Raw genomic sequence first — 26805 nt, forward strand, 5'->3', positions numbered from 1 at the left:
GTAGACGAGATGGATTTCCTCACCTATACTCATTTAGTAGAAGGAGCCTCTAACCTAAAAGGAAATGGTGTTGGGATAGTGTTAGAAAAACCGGATAACCTATTGATTGAGCAATGGTTGAAGTTCGAGTTCAAGGCTAGCAACAACCATGCCAAATGTGAACCTCTCATCGTTGACATGGGCTTCTCCCTTGAGATAGGAACATTGAATCTAAAAGCCAATAGTGACTTCTAATTGGTAGAATTTCTTTTATCGGGAATATCAGATGAATGGGCCCTAGCTTATCAAGTATCTAAAAAAGGTACGTGATTTGCCATAACACTTTAAAGCCTTTGAGACGATGTATGTTCTCAAGGAGCACAATTTTAAGGTGGCCATTATAACCAAAATCGCTAGCTCGAACAAAACAGGGTACAACCACACTGTATATTAGGAGATGCTCGCCATCCCTAGTGTCAAGGCAGGCGAGACCAACACCGTCAAATTCGCCTAGACCAATGTGTCGGTGTAAGCCCTAGAGGCCAATACTTTTGGTACCTGTATCGAATTATTTATTAATAATAAAAGGTTTTTTCTTTATTATGTTTGTTTAATAAAGTCCCTAGAATAGCTAGTCCATTTAATGTATCAAGTGTGACTTAATCATGAGATCACATTAAACATAAGAACATTATTCTTAAAGTATCCGTAGTCGAGCTTTATTGTGAAGTGGGATAACATTAAAGCATTAAGACTATTATGTATATAGACTGATGATCACATCTCATGGATCATGGATAAGGAGTTATCAAGTCTTAAACATAGGTATGAATATTAAGAGTAATATTTATACTGGATTGACCCGCTATGAGAATACTATATAGAATGTTATGCAAAGTGTCATAAGTTATTCTCATGGTGTATACCACCCTTCGACCTGAAACCACTATGGACACTAGATGTAGAGTCGAGTGCCTTATTGCTGATCAAACATTGTCCGTAACTGGATGACCATAAAGACAGTTGATGGGTACTCCACGAAGCATGCTGAGGGATATGAGTGACCTAGATGGAATTTGCCCATCCTACGTAACAGGATAAATGTCTACGGGCCCAATATTGAATTGGACAAGGATGACACGGTCTATGCCTTGTGTTCAATATAGACATAAGGGCAAAAGAGTAATTATACACATAAGTATTATCACAAAAAGATTTGTCAGATCACATGACATTTTCGTGTCTTGGGTAGCAGTGATGTGTTGCTAGATACCGCTCACTGCTTATTATGTTAAATACGTGATTTAATATAATTGCTAATGTCGCGAAAACCTACAGGGTCACACACAAAAGGACAGATTGATGAGAGCTAGAGTAACTAAGGAACACCATAAGGTACAGTGCACTTAAGTGAATTGTAGAACATTGTAAGATACGATGTACTTAAGTAGAATACGAAATATGGTAAGGAACCACATGCTTAAGTGATTTTGGCATGTCATAAGATATGGGCCACATACACTTAAGTGGGCTTTTTAGCTTGTAGCCCACACAAGTGGTTTTATAAATAGAACCTTTGTACAGAAACATTTGTGCAGTTGTAATTTCGTTTCTCTCTCTCTCACTCAAAGCCTTCATTCGTAGCAGCTAGCACTGAGATTGAAGGAATCCGTTCGTGTGGACTGAGTAGAAGCGTTGTCACCGTTCAACGTTCGTGATCGCTCCGCAGATCGGCATCAAAGGTTTCAATCGCCACAAGAGGTAATGATTCTATCACTGATCATGCCCATTCGTAAGGATCACTAAAGGATAATTTTTTTTAAATTCCGCTGCATTTTGGATCGCCCTTCTCCTTCACAATGGTTGGATGACATCCATAATATACTATGTGCAATCAAATGAACTACCACAAGACGAGTAAGAGGCAAAGAAGATCTGTAAGCATGCAATAAAGTACACTTTGATGTCAAGAAGGCTTTAGAAAATAGGAAAGGCATATCCCATGTTAAGATGTCTGAGGGAAAATGAAACCACCTAGTTATCTCTAAAGTACATAAGGGAGCTTGTGGCCATCATATCGGTGGGTGATCCCTAGCCCACAATCTGCTACGGGCGTGTTCTAGTTGACCTACACTAATGAAGGATAATATGGAGTTCTTCAAAAAATGTGATAAATGCCAGAGGCACGCTAATTTGTACCACGTACTAGCTGAATTCCTTCATTCCGTCATGATGTCCTAGCCATTTTACCAATGGGGTTTGGACATTCCAAGCCCTTTTTCCCTGACACCCAATCAACTATTTTTATTTATTTTTGGAGTGGAATACTTCATAAAATCGATAGAAGCTGAAACCGTTTCCAAAATCACTACAAAAGGGCCCGCCATTTTTATTGGTAGATGATTATGTGTCGGTTAAGTTTTCCAGGCGTCATCATTTCAGACAATGAGACTTAGTTTGCCAACCCTTTTGTGGTTGATTTATGTTATGATCTAGGATTACAAATAAAATTTATTTCTGTTGTCAATCCATAGGCCAATTGGTAAGCAGAATCATCAAACAAAGTAATATTGAATAAAATAAAGAAGAAGCTATATGACGCCAAAGGACTTTGAGATGAACAACGACACTAAGTACTTTGGTCATATCACACCACCCTTCATTGAACTACCAATGAGATTGCATTCACCATGGTATATGGGGCATACAACATGTTGCATGTCAAAATTAACACGCCTTCCTAGTTCAATACAAAAGAAAATGAGGTAGGGACGAGATATGCCGCGGACTTGATTGACAAAATAAAAGATGTTTTCCATATCTTAGAATTTACAAATATTAGATTTTCATAGGAAGATCCTTGCCACCTTAAAAGGGAAATTACAAATATTAGACTTTCATAGGAAGATCCTTGCCACCTTAAAAGGGAAATTACAAATATTAGACTTTCATAGGAAGATCCTTGCCACCTTAAAAGGAAAATTACAAATATTAGACTTTCATAGGAAGATCCTTGCCACCTTAAAAGGGAAATTACAAATGTATAAACACTGTCTCTATAAGAAATCTCCCACTGAGGGACTCAATAAAGTCTCGTCAGAGGAACTCAAATGAAGTCTCGCTAGGTGGACACAAGTACAAGTCTCGCTAGAGGGACTCAACTGAAGTCTCTCTAGAAGGACTCAAGTACAAGTCTTTCCAGAGAGACTCGACTAAAGTCTTGTCAAAGAGACTTAACTAAAGTCTCGCCAGAGAGCTCAACTAAAGTCTCTCTAGAGGGAATCAACTAAAGTCTTGCCAGAGAGAATAAACTAAAGTCTCGCCAGAGGAACTCAACTAAAGTCTTGCTAGAGGGACTCAACTAATGTCTCGTCAGAGGAGATAAACTTAAGCCTCGCTTAAGGTGTCCCATTTGAGATTCCCGATAAGCTATTTTGAATAAAAAAATGAAACTAAATCACTTCGTCATTTACAAACCTCATACTTAAGAGACTGTGTATCAATATATCCGTGAAGGGTCCATTGTTTTATAAGAAATTCATTGGAGTCGAATGTCATGGTGACTTGAATAACATATTCACTTGATTTAAATCACATAACAAGATTGATTATTCGAAAAAGTTATTGGTTCATGTTATTTGGATCACATATTCACTTGACTTAAATAATGATGCGAAATCATTCCTTTTGAAAAGTTTTTAGTGCATCTCATTCCAATCACACTTTTATCTTGAATCAAAGCATATAATTTTTTCTTATAAAAAACTTAAAATGGGATGCTTAGAATCCTCCAAATATTTAAAAATATTTTTTCCAATCATGTTGTTAAAATTTTTTGTTATAAAATATTTTTACTATGAATAATCTTTTTCTCTCGTAACTTCAAATAGTAAAACTCCGATCCAGCTATTAGTTTTTCAAACTCTTTTCATCTCTTTGAAAGCTCATTAATTATTATTTAGACATTTGAAAGTCCTTGATTGAAGATATATCTTATGTAAGTAATATAGTTATTTGTTGTATCAATCGGGCTGTCAATTGGATATTGTAGAAGAAAATATTAAGAATTAGTCTTTTTATCTAAGTGTTGAAATTAGTGGTTTTCTATTTAACGGATTGAACACCCAATTATCTTTAGATACAGAAAAATTGATCAAAAGATCAAACACTAATCCAATCCCATACTAAGGTTTTGGTTAAAAAAATAATATCCCGACTCTCTTTCATCCAATCATTGAACAAAATGTCATTCTTAATTAATAAAATATCCTCGACGTCAGATAATCAAATAATCTTTTTTATAATTTTGAACTAAAGACAAATAATAAGAGATGATCAGAAATGGTAGAAACGAAAAAATTGTCAATCACCCCTATCTACTCCATAATAGATAGCCAAATCTGATTAACAACATGATAAATGATGGTGAATCTCGTCCGGACTAAGACATATTTCTTCTGTTCCTTTTTAATTTTTTTTTTTTACATTTTACATATATCAAAAAAATTAATTATTATTTTAATTTTTTCAATAATAATTCTCCTTTTGTCTATAATAGGTAAACGAGATTATGCACAAATGAAATAACTCCTCTTTTAACAAGCTCATTCCTTCTTTGCAATCTATAATTAAGCAACCTCCACTCAAACACTTAAATATTCAACTGACACATTTGATTTTCAGACATACTTTAAAGAAGACAACAAACCTGAACTAAAAACGAATTATGATCACTGCTCGTGCGCAATATGTCGAAAGCAGATTTCACCAAAAAGCCCCAAACAACACTCCATCAAATGAAACGATCAAACTGATTCGAGTCAGGCTGAAAATTCTACAAAATGAAAAACACTCTCACACTCAGTAGCTTCTTGCACGAACAACAACTCACAATTGGTGACTTGATATTCGATTGAGACTAAGGAAGTTCATGGTGGTGAAGTTTTCCAACAATCTTGATGGTAAATTCTGTGAAAGTTTTAATTTATGTGGGAATTGAATAAACTAAGAAAGAAGATTTCAAGAACAAATGAAGAATTGAATATTATCAGTGCTCAGACTCGAGGATTGTGTGAATTTCTTGTAAATATTTCCCTAAATAGTTGGTGAGTAATATTATAACAAATAAACTTCATCTACCTATGGTCTTGGAGTCAAAGCAATTAAGGAATTACAACTCATGATGACACAATTGTCATTATGAGACAATTGTCATTATCTGCATCATTATGGACAAAAATGCAACAACATTATTTCCTTCCTTTTATAGCTATGTACAGTTATTGTCATTACTATTGTAATTATAGATGGCTCAATTATAGGAGAATGACCATACACTATTATGTATATTTAAGCACTATTGATACAATGAGAACAACATCCTATTATTCCCAATTTCTAACTTGGTATCAGAGCTTTAAGCTTGAAAGCTCCCTTCTTTTTATTCGATCCAACCATGTCTTCTACTGCCAACACAAAGAAAAATGACCTGCCCACAATAGTTTCTGTCAAGCTGGATAGAGACAACTACCCTCTATGGAAATCCTTGGTCCTTCCATTAATCAGAGGCTGCAAACTTGATGTTTACATGTTGGGAACAAAAGAATGCCCAGACCAATTCATCACATCAAATGAAACAACAAAGAAGGCCAATCCCGACTATGAGGATTGGATTGCTCGAGATCAAGCACTCCTTGGATGGCTAATGAACTCTATGACAATAGACATAGCCACACAATTGATCCACTGTGAAACATCTAAGGAAGTTTGGGATGAAGCTCAAAAGCTTGCTGGAGCACATACAAAGTCAAGGACAATCTACCTAAAATCAGAGTTTCACAACACTCGTAAAGGCGACATGAAGATGGAGCAATATCTCATGAAGATGAAGAATCTTGCAGACAAACTGAAACTGACAGGATCACCTATCTCAAACTCCGATCTGATGATCCAAATCTTGAATGGATTGGATGCTGACTACAATCCTGTAGTAGTCAAACTTGCTGATGAAATCAATCTCAGTTGGGTTGATCTACAAGCACAACTACTAGCCTTTGAAAGTAGAATAGATCAACTCGACAAACTCAGCGGTCTCACAATCAATGCATCTGCAAATTTTGCCAACAAGACTGAGCACAGAGGAAACAAACATGGAACACGAAACTGGAGAGGTTCCAACTTTAGAGCTATGAGAGGAGGTAGAGGTAGAGGAAGGCCTATCTGCCAGATATGTAATAGAGTCGGTCACACTGCTGCTCAATGTTACTATCGGTTCGATAAGTCCTACACAGAACCAAACAACTATGGTGAGAATGCAAAACAAGAAACCCACAGTGCCTTCATAGCCTCACCCTACCACGACCAAGACTATCAATGGTATTTTGATAGTGGAGCTAGCAATCATGTCACACATCAAGGTGGCCAACTTGGAGATCTTAGTGAAAACAATGGTAAGAACTCACTACTTGTTGGTAATGGAGATACATTAAAAATATTGGCATCTGGTTCTACTAAGTTAAATGATGTTAATTTGCATAATGTACTATATGTGCCTGAAATCACCAAAAACTTGTTAAGTGTATCCAAGTTAACTGCTGACAATAATGCTCTTGTTGAATTTGATGAAAATTGTTGCTATGTGAAGGACAAAGTGACAGGGAAGGAACTTCTAAAAGGGAGGCTTAAGGATGGCCTATATCAACTCTCAACCAATAAAGATCCTTGTGCCTACATGTCCCTCAAAGAAAATTGGCATAGGAAACTTGGACATCCCAACAGTAAAGTTCTGGAAAAGGTACTGAAAGATTACAATGTAAAGACATCACCTAGTGACCAATTTACATTTTGTGAAGCATGTCAGTTTGGCAAACTGCACCTGTTACCTTTTAAATCCTCTTCCTCTCATGCTAAAGAACCTTTAGATCTGATTCATACCGATGTATGGGGCCCTGCACCAATATTGTCTAAATCAAATTTTAAATATTATATGCATTTTATTGATGATTTCAGCAGATTTACTTGGATTTTTCCCTTAAAACAAAAATCAGAAACTGTGCATGCCTTTAACCAGTTCAAAAATTTAGTGGAAAAACAATTTAACAAGGAAATAAAAGTGATTCAGTGTGATGGTGGAGGTGAATATAAACCAGTACAAAAACTTGCCATAGACTCTGGTATCCAATTTAGAATGTCTTGTCCATACACCTCCCAACAAAATGGAAGGGCTGAAAGAAAACATAGACATGTAACTGAACTGGGATTAACATTGTTAGCACATGCCAAAATGTCAATGTCATACTGGTGGGAAGCTTTCTCTACTGCTGTTTATCTCATAAATAGACTGCCGTCATCTATAAATCCAAATAAAAGTCCTTACTCACTATTGTTCAATAAAGAACCTGACTACACGACCCTGAAACCGTTTGGTTGTGCTTGTTACCCTTGCCTCAAACCTTACAATCAACACAAGCTTCAATTTCACACAACTAGGTGTGTATTTTTGGGTTATAGCAATACTCACAAAGGCTATAAGTGTGTTAACTCTCATGGAAGAGTGTTTGTGTCAAGGCATGTAGTGTTCAATGAGAATCACTTTCCGTTCCAAGAAGGTTTTCTTGACACAAGAAATCCTATAAAAATTGTTACTAATGATATTTCTATAGGATTTCCTTCTTATCCTGCAGGTGTAGCTACAGACAACATAGATGATGCAACCGACAATGTTGTTGATCAACAAGAGCCAGAAGCAAATGACAATAACACCATAGAAGATGAACCAGTCGTGGGTGAAAATTCTGAACCTACAAATAACAACAATCTCAGAGACAGTAGTAGTGAAACGGAAAACCCAACAGAAGCGGTTGGAAGAGAATCGGTGGAGGAAATCACTCAGACATTCTCAGAAAATAATTTACCACCGCAGCAGAACATCACTAACACACACTGGATGAGAACAAGAGGCAAGGCAGGAATATACAAGCCCAAACTACCTTACATAGGGCTAACTGAAGCATCTAAAGAAGATAAGGAACCAGAGAATGTAAGAGAAGCACTAGTCAGACCAGAATGGATAACAACAATGGACAAAGAGTACAAGGCATTGATGGACAATAAAACTTGGACCTTGGTACCATTTCAGGGACAAGAAAATATCATTGACTCAAAGTGGATCTACAAAACAAAATACAAGGCAGATGGCACAATTGAGAGGAGGAAAGCAAGACTTGTTGCTAGAGGTTTTCAACAAACAGCAGGATTGGACTATGACGAAACATTTAGTCCAGTCGTAAAATCTAGTACTATAAGAATCATTTTGTCAATTGCTGTACATTTTAATTGGGAAGTCAGACAATTAGACATAAACAATGCGTTCTTGAATGGAAATCTCAAAGAAACTGTTTTCATGCATCAACCGGAAGGGTACATTGATAAAAAAAAACCACGTCACATATGTAGATTAAACAAGGCAATATATGGTTTGAAGCAAGCCCCGAGGGCCTGGTATGATAGCCTGAGACACACACTATTAAGTTGGGGGTTCCAAAACACCAAGAGTGACTCGTCCTTATTTGTCCTAAAAGAGGCTGATCACACTACATTCCTTCTCATCTATGTCGATGATATTATAATAACCGGCAGCAACAATAAGTTCCTAGAAGCTTTCATCGGCCAACTTAATCTTGCCTTTTCACTAAAAGACCTTGGAAATCTACACTATTTTTTGGGAATAGAAGTCTATAGAGACAACAGTGGGATGTACTTGAAACAGACAAAGTACATAGGAGATTTACTCAAGAAATTCAACATGGAAAATGCAGCATCATGTCCTACGCCAATGGTAACCGGGAGGCAATTCACAACAGAAGGAGAACCAATGTCCAATCCTACACACTACAGACAGGCTATAGGCGCTCTACAATACTTAACCAACACAAGGCTTGATATAGCCTTTGCAGTCAACAAGCTCAGCCAATACATGAGTTCTCCAACAATAGATCATTGGCAAGGTATAAAGAGAATACTGAGGTATCTCCATGGAACAACAAACCTAGGCTTGCACATTAAACCTTCAACGGATCTTGACATAGCTGGGTTCTCAGATGCAGATTGGGCCACAAGCATAGATGACAGGAAATCCATGGCGGGACAATGTGTGTTTCTTGGTGAAACTTTGGTGTCGTGGGCCTCAAGAAAGCAAAAAGTGGTGTCCCGGTCAAGTATAGAATCAGAATATAGAGCCTTAGCTGATCTAGCAGCTGAAGTAGCATGGCTGAAATCATTACTAGGGGAACTCAAACTGCCAATACTTCGAAAACCTGTTTTGTGGTGTGATAACTTGAGTGCTAAGGCACTAGCCTCCAATCCGGTTATGCATGCTAGGTCTAAACACATTGAGATAGACATTCACTACATACGTGATCAAGTTATTCACAATGAAGTTACAGTTGCCTATGTCCCTACTGCAGACCAAATTGCAGACTGTCTAACCAAGGCTCTAACTCACACTAGATTCAACATCATGAGAAGCAAACTTGGTGTCACTGAGTCACCACCAGTTTGAGAGGGGGAGTCAAAGCAATTAAGGAATTACAACTCATGATGACACAATTGTCATTATGAGACAATTGTCATTATCTGCATCATTATGGACAGAAATGCAACAACATTATTTCCTTCCTTTTATAGCTATGTACAGTTACTGTCATTACTATTGTAATTATAGATGGCTCAATTATAGGAGAATGACCATACACTATTATGTATATTTAAGCACTGTTGATACAATGAGAACAACATCCTATTATTCCCAATTTCTAACTCTTGGGACTAGATTAAGCTGTTAGATAGGAAGATTGAACTGAACTAATATAAATATTTTTGTTCTTCATCTTCTAACCCTTACTTTCTTTATTTTTTAGTAAATTTAAAATTTTCAAAAAGCAATTTTTCAAATTGAATAAATTTTGTGTAATGTGTAATGTTTAGAAGTTAGTATATCAAAAGTGTTAATTTTTTTCAAATTTAAATCTCATTTACTAGTAAGCAATTCTTCGAATCGAATAAATTGTGTTCAAGAAAAATATTTTCTTAAAAAAGTTTTAGTTAGATTTCCATGTTCGTCGAAGTACTTATACTTGTTTTTAAAAATAATTTAGTGACTGTAATTCATTATTTAAAGTTTAAAGATAAATAAGTAGGATGTTGTCACAAGTTTGAACTCGCGACCCTTCTTATTCTGATGTCCATACATAGTTATTAATTGAATTGATTTAACAAATTTATTTTTAATTAAAATAAAATCAAATCATTTTTAAAGCTTTGCTAAAAAGTGATAGCATATGAGAAAAGAAAGAACTTAAAAAAAAAGCAAATTTCATGAAAGTGATTTTGAAGAACCTTCTAATGAAAGTGATACATGGAAACTAGAACACAAGATGAGGATAACCTATATCCGGATTTTTAGGTTATTCAAATTTCAAGGATAAAACTTATCTTAGGAGGTGAATAATATGTGCTATTTTGTTAATGTTTGGATGTTTGGAGAGTATTATAGAACAGTCAGAAACATTTTAGTAGATGTCTTAGAAAATGTAATTATTATTAATTATTATTCTAATAGATTAAAAATGGACAAATGATAGCCGTGCAAATAACAAGGGATTCTAAATATAGGTTTATAGGTGGTTGATTGCGAAAAAGTAAATGAAGATTTTGATGTTAACAATAAAAAATTGGTTAGGGATAGATTTTGTCATCGTTTATCCTCATGAATAATTATTTATCCTCATGAATAATTATTGGTTAATAATATGTTCTTCTACTCCGCTATTAATAACACATTATGTTTCTCTCATTGTATCTCATTTTTGACTCAACGATGTGAGATTAGTGATAAGCGATTTCTCACACTATAAAATTCAACAACTTTATGTTTCAACAATGATATAAAGCTTAATTTTTTACGATGTTTTTGCTCTAGGGATGAATATAGTATTTAATAAGGGATGAAAGTCAAACAATTGTTATGTACAATAACAAGTAACAATTAAACATGTTTTTTTTAATGATTTTGAATTCCATAAAAAACAACAACATGAATACATGATCACTCAAGACATTATTATTGTTACTTATATTAATATTCACTAATCAATAATTTCAGATGGTTATAACATTTGGTTTACTTTATTATGGATATATCTCGCTCATGGATCTTAAACCTAAAATTGGGGTTATTTTATAATCATTAAAACCAACCAATAAAATCTACTTAATCCATTCTTTCTTATTTCTCTTTTTTCCCGCGGGTATTACCATCATCAACATATTAAAGAAGAGTTGTGTTTCAACTGATTCATTAACGTTTCCATTTTCATTGTCCAACACCATATCTATGATAATCACCTTCCCTTCTTTACCTTTCTTTTCTAATGATTCCCTGCATTTCTTCAATATCTTCACACATTTCTTGTCATTCAAGGAATGTAAGATCCACTGTAATTTTATTAATACTTTGTTTAATTATTAAAGTAAAATAGAAAAAAATAATAATGCGAGAAGATAAAATAAGACGAGGAGACAATTACAAGATTATGAGTGCATTTCTGTGAAAAAATGAAAGAAAAATGTAATAAAATATTAGTAAGCATAAATGAAACAAATAGAAAATTATATATATATATATATATATATATATATATATATATATATATATATATATATATATATATATATATATATATATATATATATATATATATATATATATATATATATATATATACACGCTACTATATTAACAAAAAAAAAAGGAAAATATGGCATATATTACACATTATCCAGAAAAAAAAATTCGAAAAAAGAACTAAACGAGAATGTTTAAAAAAATCTAAAAGACCTAAAGGAAAATAAAAACAATCTTGAAGAAATCCTCCCTAATGATGTTTGGTAAAGTGTCCCACCTATCAAAGTCAGGTATGTTGTGTTCATGTTTTTGTGTTCATGTTTTGCTAATATACCCAAGCAACCGTTTCCTTATGTGAATATTAGCGAATAAACAAAATTTACACATCTTGCCTTGCCAATAACCATACATACATTTCTAAGGTCCCATGAGATAAGATAAGACTTTTTCATGGCATTAATTTCTCCATTTGAATTATTCTCTATCCAAATCTTATTCCATTTATTTATTATCACTTGTTCCACCCATCTATTATTCTCAAAAGCAAAACCTTCAACAAAGATTATATCCCCACAAAAATTATTTTTGCATTCATATCATATGCATCATGAGGTCTCTTAGGGACCAAAATTTATTTCTTCTTGTTGTTAGTTAAATCCGTTCTACCGCATTGATACAAAGATTTTAACCTTCGAATCCCCAGATAGAATGACCTTAAATTGGCACTACAACAAAAATGAGTTTAGGCAACAAAGGATAACCGCGGTATAAACTAAGAAAACCGTTGCCTAAACGTTTAAACTACGGTTTTCTAGGCGTGAAATAAACAACCTATATATATTATTTGGCTATAAGACGAATTATGTATCCTATCATATTGGCAATTTTCTAAATAAAAACCCAAATTGATTTAACTAAATAAAATTTTGTCTATGTTTTTCAGTATGTAATGGTGCCACCGAGATTTAAATCCATAACTTCACACATAATAAATTATCTCAGATGAGGCCAATCCTAGTATAGCTATAAGAAATTATAAGAACTTATGTATTGTAAATAATATTTTAAAATACTTATGTTCAAAATCAATTGTCACCATAGCTTTCATATCACCCTACACTAATACCAATCATATTTGCATCCAAAATGTTATTCCTAAGATATCAAATATCAAACGCCTAAAATTTTTCACATGATCCTCTTTGCAACAGTAGTTGTGACCAAGATTAACATCGTAGACATTGACCAAAAATTGAGTCAAGAAAAGTGCATACTCAATTTGGTAATGTTAGCTCGCACTCCAATTGTTGAAAGAGACCATACCTCTGAGTTTGACTTGGATGTCGACTATAGGTCATTTCTTCAATACTGTTTTATGAGCATGATGGTGGATGCATGACCAAACCATCTAGAATACATGAACAAACCAAGAAGATGAAGGTCATAAACTTATGAGCAAACCATCTAGAATACATGAACAAACCATCTAGAATACATGAACAAACCAAGAAGATGAAGGTCATAAACTTATCATGGATGGATGATACGAAACAATTTTACAGACTAAAAATCTTTTTTTGCAATAGGCCCAAAACATCATTTGCAAATATGAAAATATTTATGAATAAAAAGTGATTTTTTTAGAAAGAAATGATATTGTCTACCTTGCTTGATTCATAGAGAGAAAATGAAAGCTTCTCGTTGGTGTTGATTACGTGTTGATTACAAGGCTTTGCAAGTGAAGATGGAAACATTAACAAAAGAGAGTTAGGATCATTTCCTTCTCCAAAACAAAACTTGCTTGGTTTCCTTCTTCAGAGATTAAAAGTAACATAGAGATTCCTGCTCAACTTATCAAAATCATAATTCACTTAAAATTTCCCACAGTAAGAAGACAAAACACTTTAGAAAGATAACAAGAGCATCATGACTACCAAATTTCACAAATAACTTTACAAAATCCTGTTCTACATACCTGCAACTTCCACAAGAATTCAGAAGAAATCCACCACAATCAGTCTGTGATTCACTTCCTTTAGACTTTTATAAATTTAGTCCAACAAGACATAGTTTTTTTTACTATGGTTGGAAACCAAGCTGAAAACCAAATAGAAAATATAATCAGGGTCAAATTCCCGAATCCCCAAACACTTATCTTTTAACAATTTTTCCTTTCACAATTGCAATTACTAATGAAAAATTGAATTTTAAACCTATGCCCACAACCTCACCATATTGGAATAGAATAAATGAATGGCCAAACATAGTCAACAAATAAAATTGAAAGAAACATAGTTCTTTAAGAAAAAAACAATTAAAATCAGACTTTTTTATTACCTTTATCGGTTCCCGCTGCGTCATCAAAGAGAAAGCCTAATCGATTATCTTCCCTTATATTTCGGTGTAGTTAGGTTACAAAACAACCCCTTGCACGGTAGAATCAAGATGGTGAAGAGAAAATCTAGCAACTACGGCGGCCTCGAAAGGAGAGAGATAGTTTCATGGTTGCCTGAATCTAAGAGTAGATAAAAGAGTTTCAGCGACTAAAAGGGTTTCAGGGTCGCGTGAATCTGAAAGTAAGGATAAGGGTTTGAAGGAGCCTCAGCAAAGAGATGGTGGTTTTTCTTTTATTATTAAACTAAACAATCTTTAAGATTTTTATTTAATAGAATTAATTTTATATTTTTACAACTGCTTTTTTATGAAAATATATTTTAAATAAGAGTAATATTCATGTTAATCCACTTGTCATAAATTAAAAAAATTAATTGAAATACTCATTATTAATAAATTTTGTATAAAAAATCAATATTTTTTCAAAACCTTTCCAAAAACGTTTTTACAAAAAAATTTAAAAACAATTTTAATTTAATTATATAAAATTTTATTAAAATATATTTAAACATAATCCAACCAAATCGTCTCATTTAAATATTAGTGAAATATTTCAAAAATTAGTATATAAAATGATACTAATTTTTGATTATCCTGATTATATAAGATATGTATAAATCAGAGTTATAAATAGTCTATAAATAGTTATTAATTTCTTGTTTTAATTGATTTAATTTTAATTTGTATTCTCTTATTTTAGTTCTTTAAGTGAAAATTTATTAAAATATTAAAAAAAAAAGGTTTGTATGATTAAAATATGATTTTTATATTGAAAAATTATTTTTATATTCATAAAAAAATAAAATAATTATAAAATAGAATGGTTACGTAAAGTTTATAACTATTTCCTTTTCAATAAAAAATAGTATCTTTTGATATAGTTTATAACCAATCTAAAATTGAAAGAAAAATAAACAAATAGAATAAGGAATCAGATAGAAAAAGAGGAAAAACATATATGTTAATTAATAAAATTAATGAGATAAGGACATATATAAAACAATTTACTGATTCTAATATGTTTCCTTTAAGATGCGGTTTTATATGTGAAATTTATAACCTACGCTATTTACATGTGGCCTATTACCAAAACCGTAGCCTTTTGTAATAAATAAGAAAAGACAACAAGTCTAGAGCGTAGCCTAAATATCTAAGTTGCATATTCTTTATATAGGCGACGGTTGTGTAATACCCACACTAAAAATAGTGTGGCTTATAGGGAACATGGGACAATTATTTTCAAAAATCTATAAATTTGACAACGCTTTGTAAAGTGCGGCCTATAACGCTTTAGACTGCGGTTTTATAGTTGTTGCCTATTCTTCTGTTGCCTAAAGTAAAAAATGTTGTAGTGTGGGGTAGCTGTAAGACCCCAATTTCGACCCTAAGATCCCTCATGCCATCTCATTAACATGGCATTTGCATTGGGATCACACCTTGGTACCTTCTTACCTATCATTCATTGAGTTTACATTGGGAGAGATCACCAAGCATTTGACTGTATCATACTTTATTTTTCTTTGTTTTACTAACCAAAATACCAAAATATGTCTAGTGTGGCTTTTTTTCTTTTGTAGGAAGTGTGTATGTCCACCTGTGCCTCATTAAGCTCACAACTAGGGTTTGAGCCCCTCAGTGCAAGGGATCAAGTAAACAATGATTTAAATTGGTTCAAAGCATCATATATGGATCCCATTGTTCTTCATTTGTCATTTTGATCAAGAATTCATCAAGAGTTTGGAGTTTGTTTGTCAAGGAAGCCTTAATTCATTTGGGTATCTTGTGTGCCTTCCTCAGAAAGTCTCTTCAACAATTGGTCAAAGATATAAAAGGATACTCTATTTAATATAATCATAAGCATATATGATCCTCCATGAGCCTCAAAGATCAAAATAACTTCAAGTTTGCAAGTTGGTTCAAGGAGGTTGACCAGAAAAGTCAACGGGTCAAATCTAGGGTTCCCTAGACTCTATCTCCTATAATTTTTGTCATATGAAAATTATTCCAAGATAAACGTTACTCTTTATGAAATTACAAACAACTTTCATGTTGAAATCAAAAGCTAATTTTGCTTGGAAAGTTGTTTTTTATGGTGAACGGTTATATGTCATTTTGTTTGTGCCCTAGATAGAAGGTCAACTTCCAAGAACCATAACTTCTTCAATTTTAATAATATGAAGACCATAAAAGTTTCATGATCAATTTAAAAATGCCTTCTTCAACTTTTCTTCTTTTATAAAGGTCCAATTCCACTTGCAAGAGCATGTACCATGAGGAAACATTATAGGTCCATTTGGGTCCTCATCATTGAACAAACAATTTTCCTCAACTTCTAAAATCCATACTCCATCATGAAATATCCAAATGGTGTCAAATTTGTGACCAAATTTAATACAATTGAAACATCTACAACTTATAAGAAGGAACCAAAGTCATTTTAAGCTCATAGAAAAAGTTATTCAAGGTAGAAAAAGGGGTCATTTGACTTTTAACTTAGAAAATTTCCAAGTAAGTTTGATTCCTCCAACTTAAAGGTTAGAATTCATCATTATCCAAGCTTCAAATGGAAACATTCCCAACATCAAAGTTGTTCCCCTTAATGGTAGCTTTCAAAAGAGTCCAAGATCATTGCATTTGGATCAAAATTGAGGGACTTGCACATGGTTCCTTTGCATGGTCCAATTTGGAAACTTTTGCACTCAAATGTTAATCTCTCTTGAATGCATCCATGTCATGACTTCAGTATCAATTGTGCAAGAATTTGGAGTGGATTACATGGGCCTAATCACATGCCCATGCACCCATGCACACAATTTTCTATTTTTGATTGAAAAATTGAAAGGTGTGGAAATGAATTCAAGAGCCTATAATACATGTGCATTGCATAAGAATGGGAGATAACCTTGCCCAAGCTCTGCCCAACACCTCCATAACCTCCATTGAAAGAACACCTTGAAGATTTCTTTGAAATCGAGTTTTAGTTCAAATTCTTTTTATGAACTAAAACTCCAAGGGTTCACATCCTTTTTCATCTCAAACATCTCCTGCAAGCAAGAGGAAGCAAGGCCAAATGGATTGGAATCGAGATCAAGCCTCATCACTGCAACCCAAAGGTGAAAATTCTCAAACTTTAACTCTTCAATTCTCTCTCATTTTTCCACCTTTTTACTTGCTTTTTAGTTGCCTGAAGCCCTACCAATGTAGGCAACAAGATTGAGTTGCTTTGAGGTTGAACTGAAGCAACTCAGTTATGGAACCTCAATTTTCAATTCCACATATCTTCCTATATAGTGATAATTGGAAAAATTGGAGGTCAGATTCGAGATCCTCATGATTTTCTCTTCTAAATAGTATATGATCCATGAATTTTTGTGAACATTTGGTCCTGACCAGTCCGGTGAGGGTGGCAGGAGAAGATGACCGAAGCTAGGGTTCCGGGGATGCACTAGTTCAATCCAGACCATCTGATCCTTGGTCTATGTTCTAATCTTGGCCTTTCATTCTGATTACCGATTGTGCCGCGCATTGACTTTGGAACATGGTGGACTTGATGAACGTGGCCATCAGACCCGCCACCTCAATTAATGAGGGAGATCTGATGGCCCTTGTGTTTATTTTATTTTATTTGGTTTTCTGAATTAATATTTTAAATAGCCTTTTCTCATTTAATTTATTATAAATCCAATTTTAATTCAAAAAATCTGGGACATTCACAAAAAAATTTCAAATAATTTTCTCTTCCATTTTTTGAATTAAAATTATTTTTTGGATTAGACTTCACATTTTTAGTTAATTTAATGGTTTTTAACTTGTTTTTAATTGATTTTAAATACTTCTGACTTTTCAAAAATGCCAAAAAAATTAGTCTAAGGTCCTTTGACCTTGTTTGACCTATGATAAATCCCTTGGCCATTTATTTGATGATTTGAAGGGATTTGAGGTTTTTCCCCTTTTAAAATTTTTTTTCTTCATTTAAAAATTGAATTGAATTTGTTTAATTGCTTTATTATTTTGTTGAGCTATTTGATTGACTTTGTGTTAACTCATCTTCTATTTGGCATTGATATTGGTTGAATTAGACTTCAATTTGATCAATACTATTGGATTTAGGGGGTTGATGAAGTTTGAACTTCATCCCTCAAGATGAATGAATAATATTGATCAAATAAGGTTCATCCCTTGATCAACTTGGGGATTCTTTTTTTTCACTTCACCTCTTCATCTTCATCTCTTTCTTTCCCAATCCATCCATGGCCAATGATTTGTCAAAGATCAAATGCTAGTTGATTCATCAATGACCTTGTATCAAACATGAGCTTGATTGAGATAGATCCATCCTATTTTTTTTTGTGTGTCGTATGCTTTACAAGCTTGGTTCTCTATACCTTGTCTCTAGCATGCATTAACACCAATATTATTATTTCCCTAAAATAAATGGAGATTTGAATCTATTAACAACCAACACCATTCGTATGTCAAGCTGTACCACGATTTTTTTTAGGTAATTAATCCAAAATAAGCATTAATAATGAAGAATCATCAATATTAATTCTTAAGTAGAATTACATAAAACATCATGGCTGTAATTAAACATGAGAATATAATGACTACATCTACCCCCAACAAAGAGATTTTTAGCTATACAGGTAATCCCGAGAAGATAAACTTGAAAGACCATCTCCAACGATCTCTCGAGCAGTGCTTCCACCTTTGATCCCCCTATCCTATTCTCCTGTTAAGACCAATGTGAACCTACTATATTTTTGTACTCCCTTGAATCCACTGAAACTCCCTTAAAATTGAAATTGGACATCCTATTTATAGGCTTTAGAGAGGTAGACTTGCTAGACGTACCACTTATCCTCTCCTTGAACGCCTACTTTCTTCTCTATTAAGCAATATCAACTCACCCTATAATTAGCCTTAGCCTCTCTAGCTTGCTAGACGCACCGCTTATCTTCGCTTAGAGCACATCCTCTTCCTTCATCATGAAGTTACTTAGGCATGGAGTCTTATCTCGAATGTGCTTGCCTAGCATGCCCATAAACATGGACTAGTGAGCCTTGTTTGTAGGAAAATGGTCTTAGAAAAGTCTTTGTGTTGTTTGGTGATTTTTCAGACGTTTTCACATCTTTTTGATTAATATGCAAGTAGAAAGTTCAAACATATGTTTTAGCACTTTTCATTGATAAGTTGAGGGATTTTGTATTGATTGATTATAAAATAAGTTAATAAACTAGAAGGTAACACGCGCGTTGCGTGGAAGTTTTAATATATTTCTTTTATCAATTTTGTATTTATTTGGATATTCTAATTGTTAATATTTGGTTTTTTTCATAAAATATAGAGAAATTTAATTTAGATATTTTAATTATTTTGACATTATTAAAAAAAATTGTTGACTAAAATATGATAATTGTTTTGAATTTTGTGGTTTTTTTTAGTTTCAAGTAAATTTGTTATTTGTTATTTGTAGGTATTATGAATACTTTATGTTATTGAGGAAGCGTATATCGTGTTTTTAAATTATGAAAATTGATCAACTAATTAAATTATTGTAATTATTATATTTTGTAAAAATTTAAAATATTTAATATAATTTTTTTAGTCATTAGTTTTTAATTTTTATTTTTAAATAACTATTCCTTTTTGTGATGTTTTGTAATTTAACAAAATAACGTAGTTATTATATTTTTTTAGATATTAGACTCTATAAAATAAGAATAGTGTAGTTTTTAATAAAATTGTGTATTTATTATTTATTTTTTAGACGTAAGATGAAAAAATTGAATTATATAAAGAGTGATAATTGTGTTTAATTGTAATTAACTATTGCGAGATATTTACTATTAAAATTTTTGTAACATATGATTTTTTGAATAGAAGTTAAAGTGTAATTGTGTGAATTTTTGCAAGCTTCAATCCCATGTAACACATTCTATTTTAATTGATGTGGAAAAAATAACTTACATAACATATTAGATGTCGGAACATCATTTCTTGTATTAAATTTAATATATTATAATAGATTCTTATTTATTTTAATTCTATTTTAAAATAAGATTTTAACTAAATCTTAATTTTTTACAATGTTTTTGCTCTAGGGATGAATATAGTATTTAATAAGGGATGAAAGTCAAACAATTGTTATGTACAATAACAAATAACAACTAAACATGTTTTTTTTTTAATGATTTTGAATTCCATAAAAAACAACAACATGAATACATGATCACTCAAGATATTATTATTGTTACATATATTAATATTTGCTAATCAATAACTTCATATGGTTATAACATTTGGTTTATTTTATTATGGATATATCTCGATCAAGGATCTTAAACCTAAAATCGGGATTATTTTACAATCACTAAAACCAGCCGATAAAATCAACTTAATCCACTCTTTCTTATTTCTCTCTTTTCCCGCGGGTATTACCATCATCAACATATCAAAGAAGAGTTGTGTTTCAACTGATTCATTAATGTTTTCATTTTCATTGTCCAACACCATATCTATGACAATCACCTTCCCTTCTTTACCTTTCTTTTCTAATGATTCCCTGCATTTCTTCAATATCTTCACACATTTTTCGTCATTCAAGGAATGTAAGATCCACTGTAATTTTATTCATACTTTGTTTAATTATTAAAGTAAAGTAGAAAAAAATATAATGCGAGAAGATAAAATAAGACGAGGAGACAATTACAAGATTATGAGTGCATTGGTGTGAAAAAAATGAAATAAAAATGTAATAAAATATTAGTAAGCATAAATGAAACACAAGTAGAATTTTTTTTATCTATCTATCTATCTCTCTCTCTATATATATACACACACGCTACTATATTAACAAAAAAAAAAGAAGGAAAATATAGCATATATTAGACATTATCCAATTTTTTTTTTAGAAAAAAGAACTAAACGAGAATGTTTAAAAAAATCTAAAAGACCTAAAGAAAAATCAAAACAATCTTGAAAGAAATCCTTCCTAATGAAGTTTGGTAAAGTGTCCCACCAATCAAAGTCAGGTATGTTGTGTTCATGGTTTGCTAATATACCCGAGCAACCGTTTCCTTATGTGAATATTAGCGAATAAACAAAATTTACACATCTTGCCTTCGAATTTGACCATATATTTCTAAGGTCCCATGAGATAAGATAAGACATTTTCATGGCATTAATTTCTCCATTTGAATTACTCTCTATCCAAATCTTATTCCATTTATTTATTATCACTTGTTCCACCCATTTATTATTGCCAAAAGCAAAACCTTCAACAAAAAAATATTTCCCATGTATTTAATAGCACTATCATAAATTCTACCTCCCATTGCCACTGCCACAAGATTCTACTTTGATCCATCAGAATTCAGCTTCACCCACCCCATTGGTGGTTTCCTCTAGTTAATGGTGGTTGTTCGCGACACATTTTATAGAGTTGGTTGGATATCAAGAATTCCCAATATTCACACCTTATCACGACACTTCCAAAGTTTCAAATAACTTAATGCCAAACTATAGCCAAAACTTCTCTAACTTGGACCCATGACATTACGTTCTAAAAATCTCAAACAAGGGTCCTAACTCCCTAGATAAAACTAATGTTCACCCTAACCACCTAAAGTGTTTATACTAAAAAATTACACTAAACTCACATGATACAAACAAATGTTCCACCAAATCCACACACATCTAAAAATATCACAAAATATCCCAATGAGGTCCAACAAAACCCCCCATTCTAAACACATTTCCCTGGTTTGAACCCTATCTTACAATAGTTTATAAGAAAATACTATTATTTTTGAAGGTGCTCAACTCTTCCACGCTAGAGGGAAATAATAAGCGTTAACACTATTTGGATATTCTTGCTTTAAATTTTGAATAAGAATAGTAAGGTATCTTAATCTAAATAAGTTTCTTTCCCTAGGTTCATTAAGCCAAAGAAAAAAATCTAAACCCTAAGAGGGTATGACACCCTTGATATATAACATCAAACTATTCACCAGTTCTTTCTTTCAAATAAAATTCCTCTCATTCACCTAAAGCCTAAAACAAAGATACCTTGATGCTAAAAGCCTATTCCACCCACCAAAACACCTAATTAACTAGAAATCACAAATAACTGCTTGAAGTTATTTTTATTAATAACAACTCCCATCTATAGGTCTTCTCATAAATAAGTATGAAGGTCGTCGTCACCTTGCTTTTTAGTGATACCCTTAGAGAACCAAGCTGAATTAGATGACTGATCTGAGTCAAGGAAGGATACATTTTTTCACTAAGATGAGTTTCTTGTAAAACCTTCCACCTACCATAACAAGTCACAAAATAGTCACAGAACCATAGTGAGCCGATAAGATGTCATGTCACAAGCTACAATCATCCATAATCAACCTCTAACGTCCCTTACCAAGAAGAGCTAGGTTAACCAAATGAAAGTCTCTCACACCGAGACGACCTATATTATATGATTACGTACAACCGAGCTTCTATCCTAGAAAATATTTAGAAACCTCTTTGTTTCACCCCACAAGAAATTCTTTTGAAGCCTACCAATCTTTTTTCACACCTTTAACAACATCTTCACGAAGGATAATGAAAAGACGGGAATAAAGTTCAATAATGAATTGGTCAACACCACTTTATTCCCCATCTAATAGACCCATCACATAACGATTCAAACCTATTAGAGATTAGAGAGATAAGAGGCTTCCACATCAACTCAAGACGAGGGTTATCCGCATCTAGAGGCCTAAATATCTAAATGGAAAAATCCCTCTCTTGAAATTTAAAGCGCCTTCTACCATCATCAAGAAGTCAACAAAAACATTAAACCATATGAGACTACTCTTGGAAAATTTGATATAGAGACCCAAGTCTAGTTCAAAACACCTAAGGATTGTTTTGATAGTCCAAATGTTGTTTTATTGTAGCTTCTCCCAAGATATAGATATCAGACACATAATACATATGCAAAACAACTACATTAGAAGAGAAAACATGAAAACAAGCCCAAAATACTTGCTCTCGATAAGGATCCACAAATACCCTCAGCGACTAGAAGGAAAAGAAAATGGACAAGGGGATTCATTGCTTAAGACCCCTCCAAATACCGACCTCTTGAGTCAGACTCCCATTTACTAAACCATGGCCTTTGAAGCATATAATCCATAAAACACTAATTGATCGAATCATACACATTTTCAAAATCTAATTTAAATACGAGACAATCCTTCTTAGATTTTTTTTGCTAAGTTAATTAACTCATTGATCGCCACTACTCTATGAATCAATTGTCTCCCTATAATAACCATTGATTAGTTAGGAGAGACAATTAGATCAATGATGATAGACAATCTATCATCTAGAATCTCCGCCACCAACTTATAAAGAGATCTGATTAGTGAGATTGGAGGGAAACCTCCTAAACGCGTTGGAGAATCCATCTTCAGGATTAAAGTAACAAAGTACGAAGCAAAGTTACGCCGTAGAGATGCAAAACTAAAATAGTGATCAAACATAACTTATAGGATTAAGTTATGTTGGAGTTGACGAAGTAAGAAAATGTAAGAAGAAGAAAAGAAGAAGATGAAGTTGTGTTGGAGTTGAGAAAGCAAGAAAATCGAAGAAGATGAAGTTGTGTTGGAGTTGATGAAGCAAGAAAATCGAAGAAGAAAAGAAGAAAAAGAAGTTGTGGAGGAAGAGAGATATTTAATTAATCAAATAAATGAGAGAATATATGGTTGAAAATATTGACAATAAAAGAAGTTGAGAAATCAATACGTTAGAAATCAATACGTTTTTATCAAAAATTTCCATTATTACTTTGAAAAATCTGATAAATGCATAAAAAATAAGAATTTTTTTCATATGGGCATAAAGGGTAAGCCCTATGTGGAGGTGCTATGTGCCAGATGCAATTAGAGGGAAGTTAGAATAAAATCTCATCTTAGCTAGTAGGTATTAAATCTGAAAGGCTTAAGCCCCCAAATTCAGTTTCAGTAACGAACGATCAAATGACAGTAGTAAGAGAGGTCAGTCATGCCCCGTAGATCCACTAACCCTCTTGAAACAAAAATTCTATCCATCTGACTTACTATTTTTCCATTATGTTAAAACCATGTAAGCCACTTTTCTAAAGGGTGGATCAATCAGCTTCATTAGATCAAGATTAATTAGGGGTATACAAGTAAACAATAGAATTATATTATAGCAACATGTAAACAAATATTTAACATCTTACCTTTAATAAAATAGCATCTGTTTGAGGAATTTCTTGAAACATATCTCCACCGACATATTTTAGATTATCACTTCCTTGTAAGCCATGAACAACATGTGGGAGATCAAACACAATGCATTCCATTTGTGGAAATGATTTCGCAAGAGCCTTTGCCATGGTCCCCGTGCCTCCTCCGACATCAACTAATGACTCCAATCCATTGAACACTTCCCTACACTTTTCAATCAACAAATCACTTACTAATCGAGCATCACTTGCCATGGATTCATTGAATAAACGGTTAAATATTGGGTCATGAGCTGCATAATCCCAAAAAAGCCTCCCATGGGTAGTTTCAAATGCGGAAGAATCCTCATTTTTTAACCACGTGGATAATTGATGAAACGGATTGGTCAAAACTGGATCAAGCATCGCCTGCACAAACGGTGTCACACTCATTGGATTGTCCTTAAGTAATAACCTAGATACATCCGTTAACATATACTCGATTTCTAACTCATTATCTGTAACATTTTGTTGAGAGAAGAAACCATAATGAGTCATGATTCGCATCAAGCGATGTATGCAAGGCTTTTTGGAAGGATGGATTGGTAGTGAAGAAATGAGTTTCGAGAGTGACATGGGTTTGCCATAGTTGTGTATGATATCTGGTATGCCTAAATCAACAACACATTTAAGTGACATGGAATTTATGAAGTTGAAAATATGATTCCATATGTGACTTTGTGCTTTGAGCAAATTGGATTCCATACTTGCAAACGGGATTCTATTAACAAGGTTTAATGTATATAAAGAATGAGGATTGGAACCTCACATTATTTGGATGTTTATGGTAGCTGAAATGCGATATTCAATGCGTTATAATGTTATTATCCTATTTGAAATTCAAGGTTATGGATGTTTTATTTATTGCGCTTGCTTTTATTGACTTTTTTGATGTTTGGAATGGGTATTTCTTGTTTTAGTTTAATCCAAACATGCAACTTGGAACTAATGATAATTTAGTCAAATTGATGGAAGGATTAGACTTCCACGGCATTGCGAACCACAATATTCAATTTTCAATTAAAAATATCTTCCATAAAAAAATCTTATATTTTAATGTTTGATATCCCTTAAGTGAGATTATATTTGGTTATATCATAAAGTTTGTCATATCTCCTCGTTTAATTCATCTGATTTATGATTGTTCATTTGTATATATTTGTCTATTTGGTCATGCATTTAGGTCATTCATTGATATTTGCATATTGTAACATATTCAGGTCAAAAGTTCGACAATAATGAATTTATTTGGTTTAAGTGGATTTTCGAGGAGGATATTATGTGGTAATTATTCGGATTTATATCCAATATTACCTGCAGTGGGATCATCTCTTTTCATAGTTAGTTGATAGATTGAAACGATTGTTACTTGATTCAGATGATTTGCTTGAATTCAAAGAAAATGACAAAGTTGGAATAAAAAGAAGATTTCATTCATTTATTGGAAATTCACGGTACAATGCAGTTTATGTTTGACTCTTGTTGTTGGGCCTTGATCAAGATTGATTTGACTTTGTCAAATTAATATCATTGGATTTAGGGGATTGATGGAATGTACATTCCATCTCCCAAAATGAATGAATGATATTAATTTGGTAAAAATCCTCCTTTGATCAATTTGATATTTCATTTATTCCCTTCCCTCATCATCTCATTCCCCTTCTTTATGCATTCATCTCATTTGGCCTATGATATCTCAAAGTCCTAAAGATAGTTGATTGAAAAATTAACATGAGTATGAATGAGATTAGGCCACACCTTTTGCATATTCTTTTTGTGTGTGGTATGTTTCATGAGCATAGTTCATTATACTATGTCTCTAACATGCATTAACACCAAAATTCTATTGCCCGACCTCAAATAGTTGTGACTTCTACATAAATCCAATTACGATTGCTTAACATAGCGCAAATTTGTGACATAAAAGGCATAGCATTCTAGTTAGTGAGATTGTAAGTCTCCCCTCTTTCATGGTATTGTGTGGAAACTTGACATTTTTTCCTTCCTTTGAAAGATGTCTTGGTTCAAGGATCTATGCTTGTGATAAGTGGGTTGAGTGTTCTCCAAATAATGTCTAAGAATGAAAAGCAAAAACAAAACAATACTAACTTCTAACCTATTAACAACTAACTTTTAATTTCAAGCCATTTACTTTAATGTCATTTAATTCTTGTCTTTATACATTTGCCATTGTTCATATCATTCTAATTGTTTATGTTAATGCAATTTTCACTTTGTCCATTTGGACCATATTGTGTGATATATTTTGTTTGTGTATACTTAGCTTGTTTGTGTGGTCTTTGACCATTAATGTACATAATAACAACAAGAACCCTAAAAAACTTTTGTGTGGACTGTTGGCTTGATCTTGGACAAATGGACTTAGAATTTAGGCAACATTCATATGCTAAAGGACTTGGCCAATGCCAACTTATTGAGAAACCAAGTACTT

General features: G+C 33.0%; 1 protein-coding gene across 5 annotated transcripts; it reads right to left on the reverse strand.

Moving 5' to 3' along the window:
• Positions 1-11017: 11017 nt before the first annotated feature.
• On the reverse strand, positions 11018-25210 carry LOC127121007 (probable O-methyltransferase 3). Of its 5 annotated transcripts, none has more exons than XR_007803285.1 (5): positions 14000-14292; positions 13638-13759; positions 13327-13504; positions 12986-13070; positions 11325-11472 (listed from the first exon to the last, which is right to left on the reverse strand). XR_007803285.1 is itself a non-coding variant. In XM_051051631.1 (2 exons), exons 1-2 carry the CDS (start codon positions 25056-25058, stop codon positions 11245-11247), a joined length of 978 nt encoding a protein of 325 aa, XP_050907588.1. In that variant the 5' UTR covers positions 25059-25210; the 3' UTR covers positions 11018-11244. The 5 variants fall into 5 exon arrangements, 2 of the variants coding, with proteins under 2 accessions (XP_050907588.1, XP_050907587.1); XR_007803284.1 differs by having other exon boundaries at positions 11341-11472; positions 12937-13070; XR_007803283.1 differs by lacking the exon at positions 11325-11472 and having other exon boundaries at positions 12683-13070; positions 13327-13512.
• Positions 25211-26805: the final 1595 nt, after the last annotated feature.

This window comes from Lathyrus oleraceus, chromosome 2 (assembly GCF_024323335.1).
Source record: "Lathyrus oleraceus cultivar Zhongwan6 chromosome 2, CAAS_Psat_ZW6_1.0, whole genome shotgun sequence".
Classification (NCBI taxonomy): Eukaryota; Viridiplantae; Streptophyta; class Magnoliopsida; order Fabales; family Fabaceae; genus Lathyrus; species Lathyrus oleraceus.

Bases quoted from the DNA above. Each gene is read 5' to 3' on its own strand.
- LOC127121007 (XM_051051630.1), bottom strand. From the start codon at position 25,058: ATGGAATCCAATTTGCTCAAAGCACAAAGTCACATATGGAATCATATT. The intron at 20,678-24,308 runs GTAAGATGTTAA...ATAAAATTACAG, and splicing joins CAGATGCTATTTTATTAAAG to TGGATCTTACATTCCTTGAA.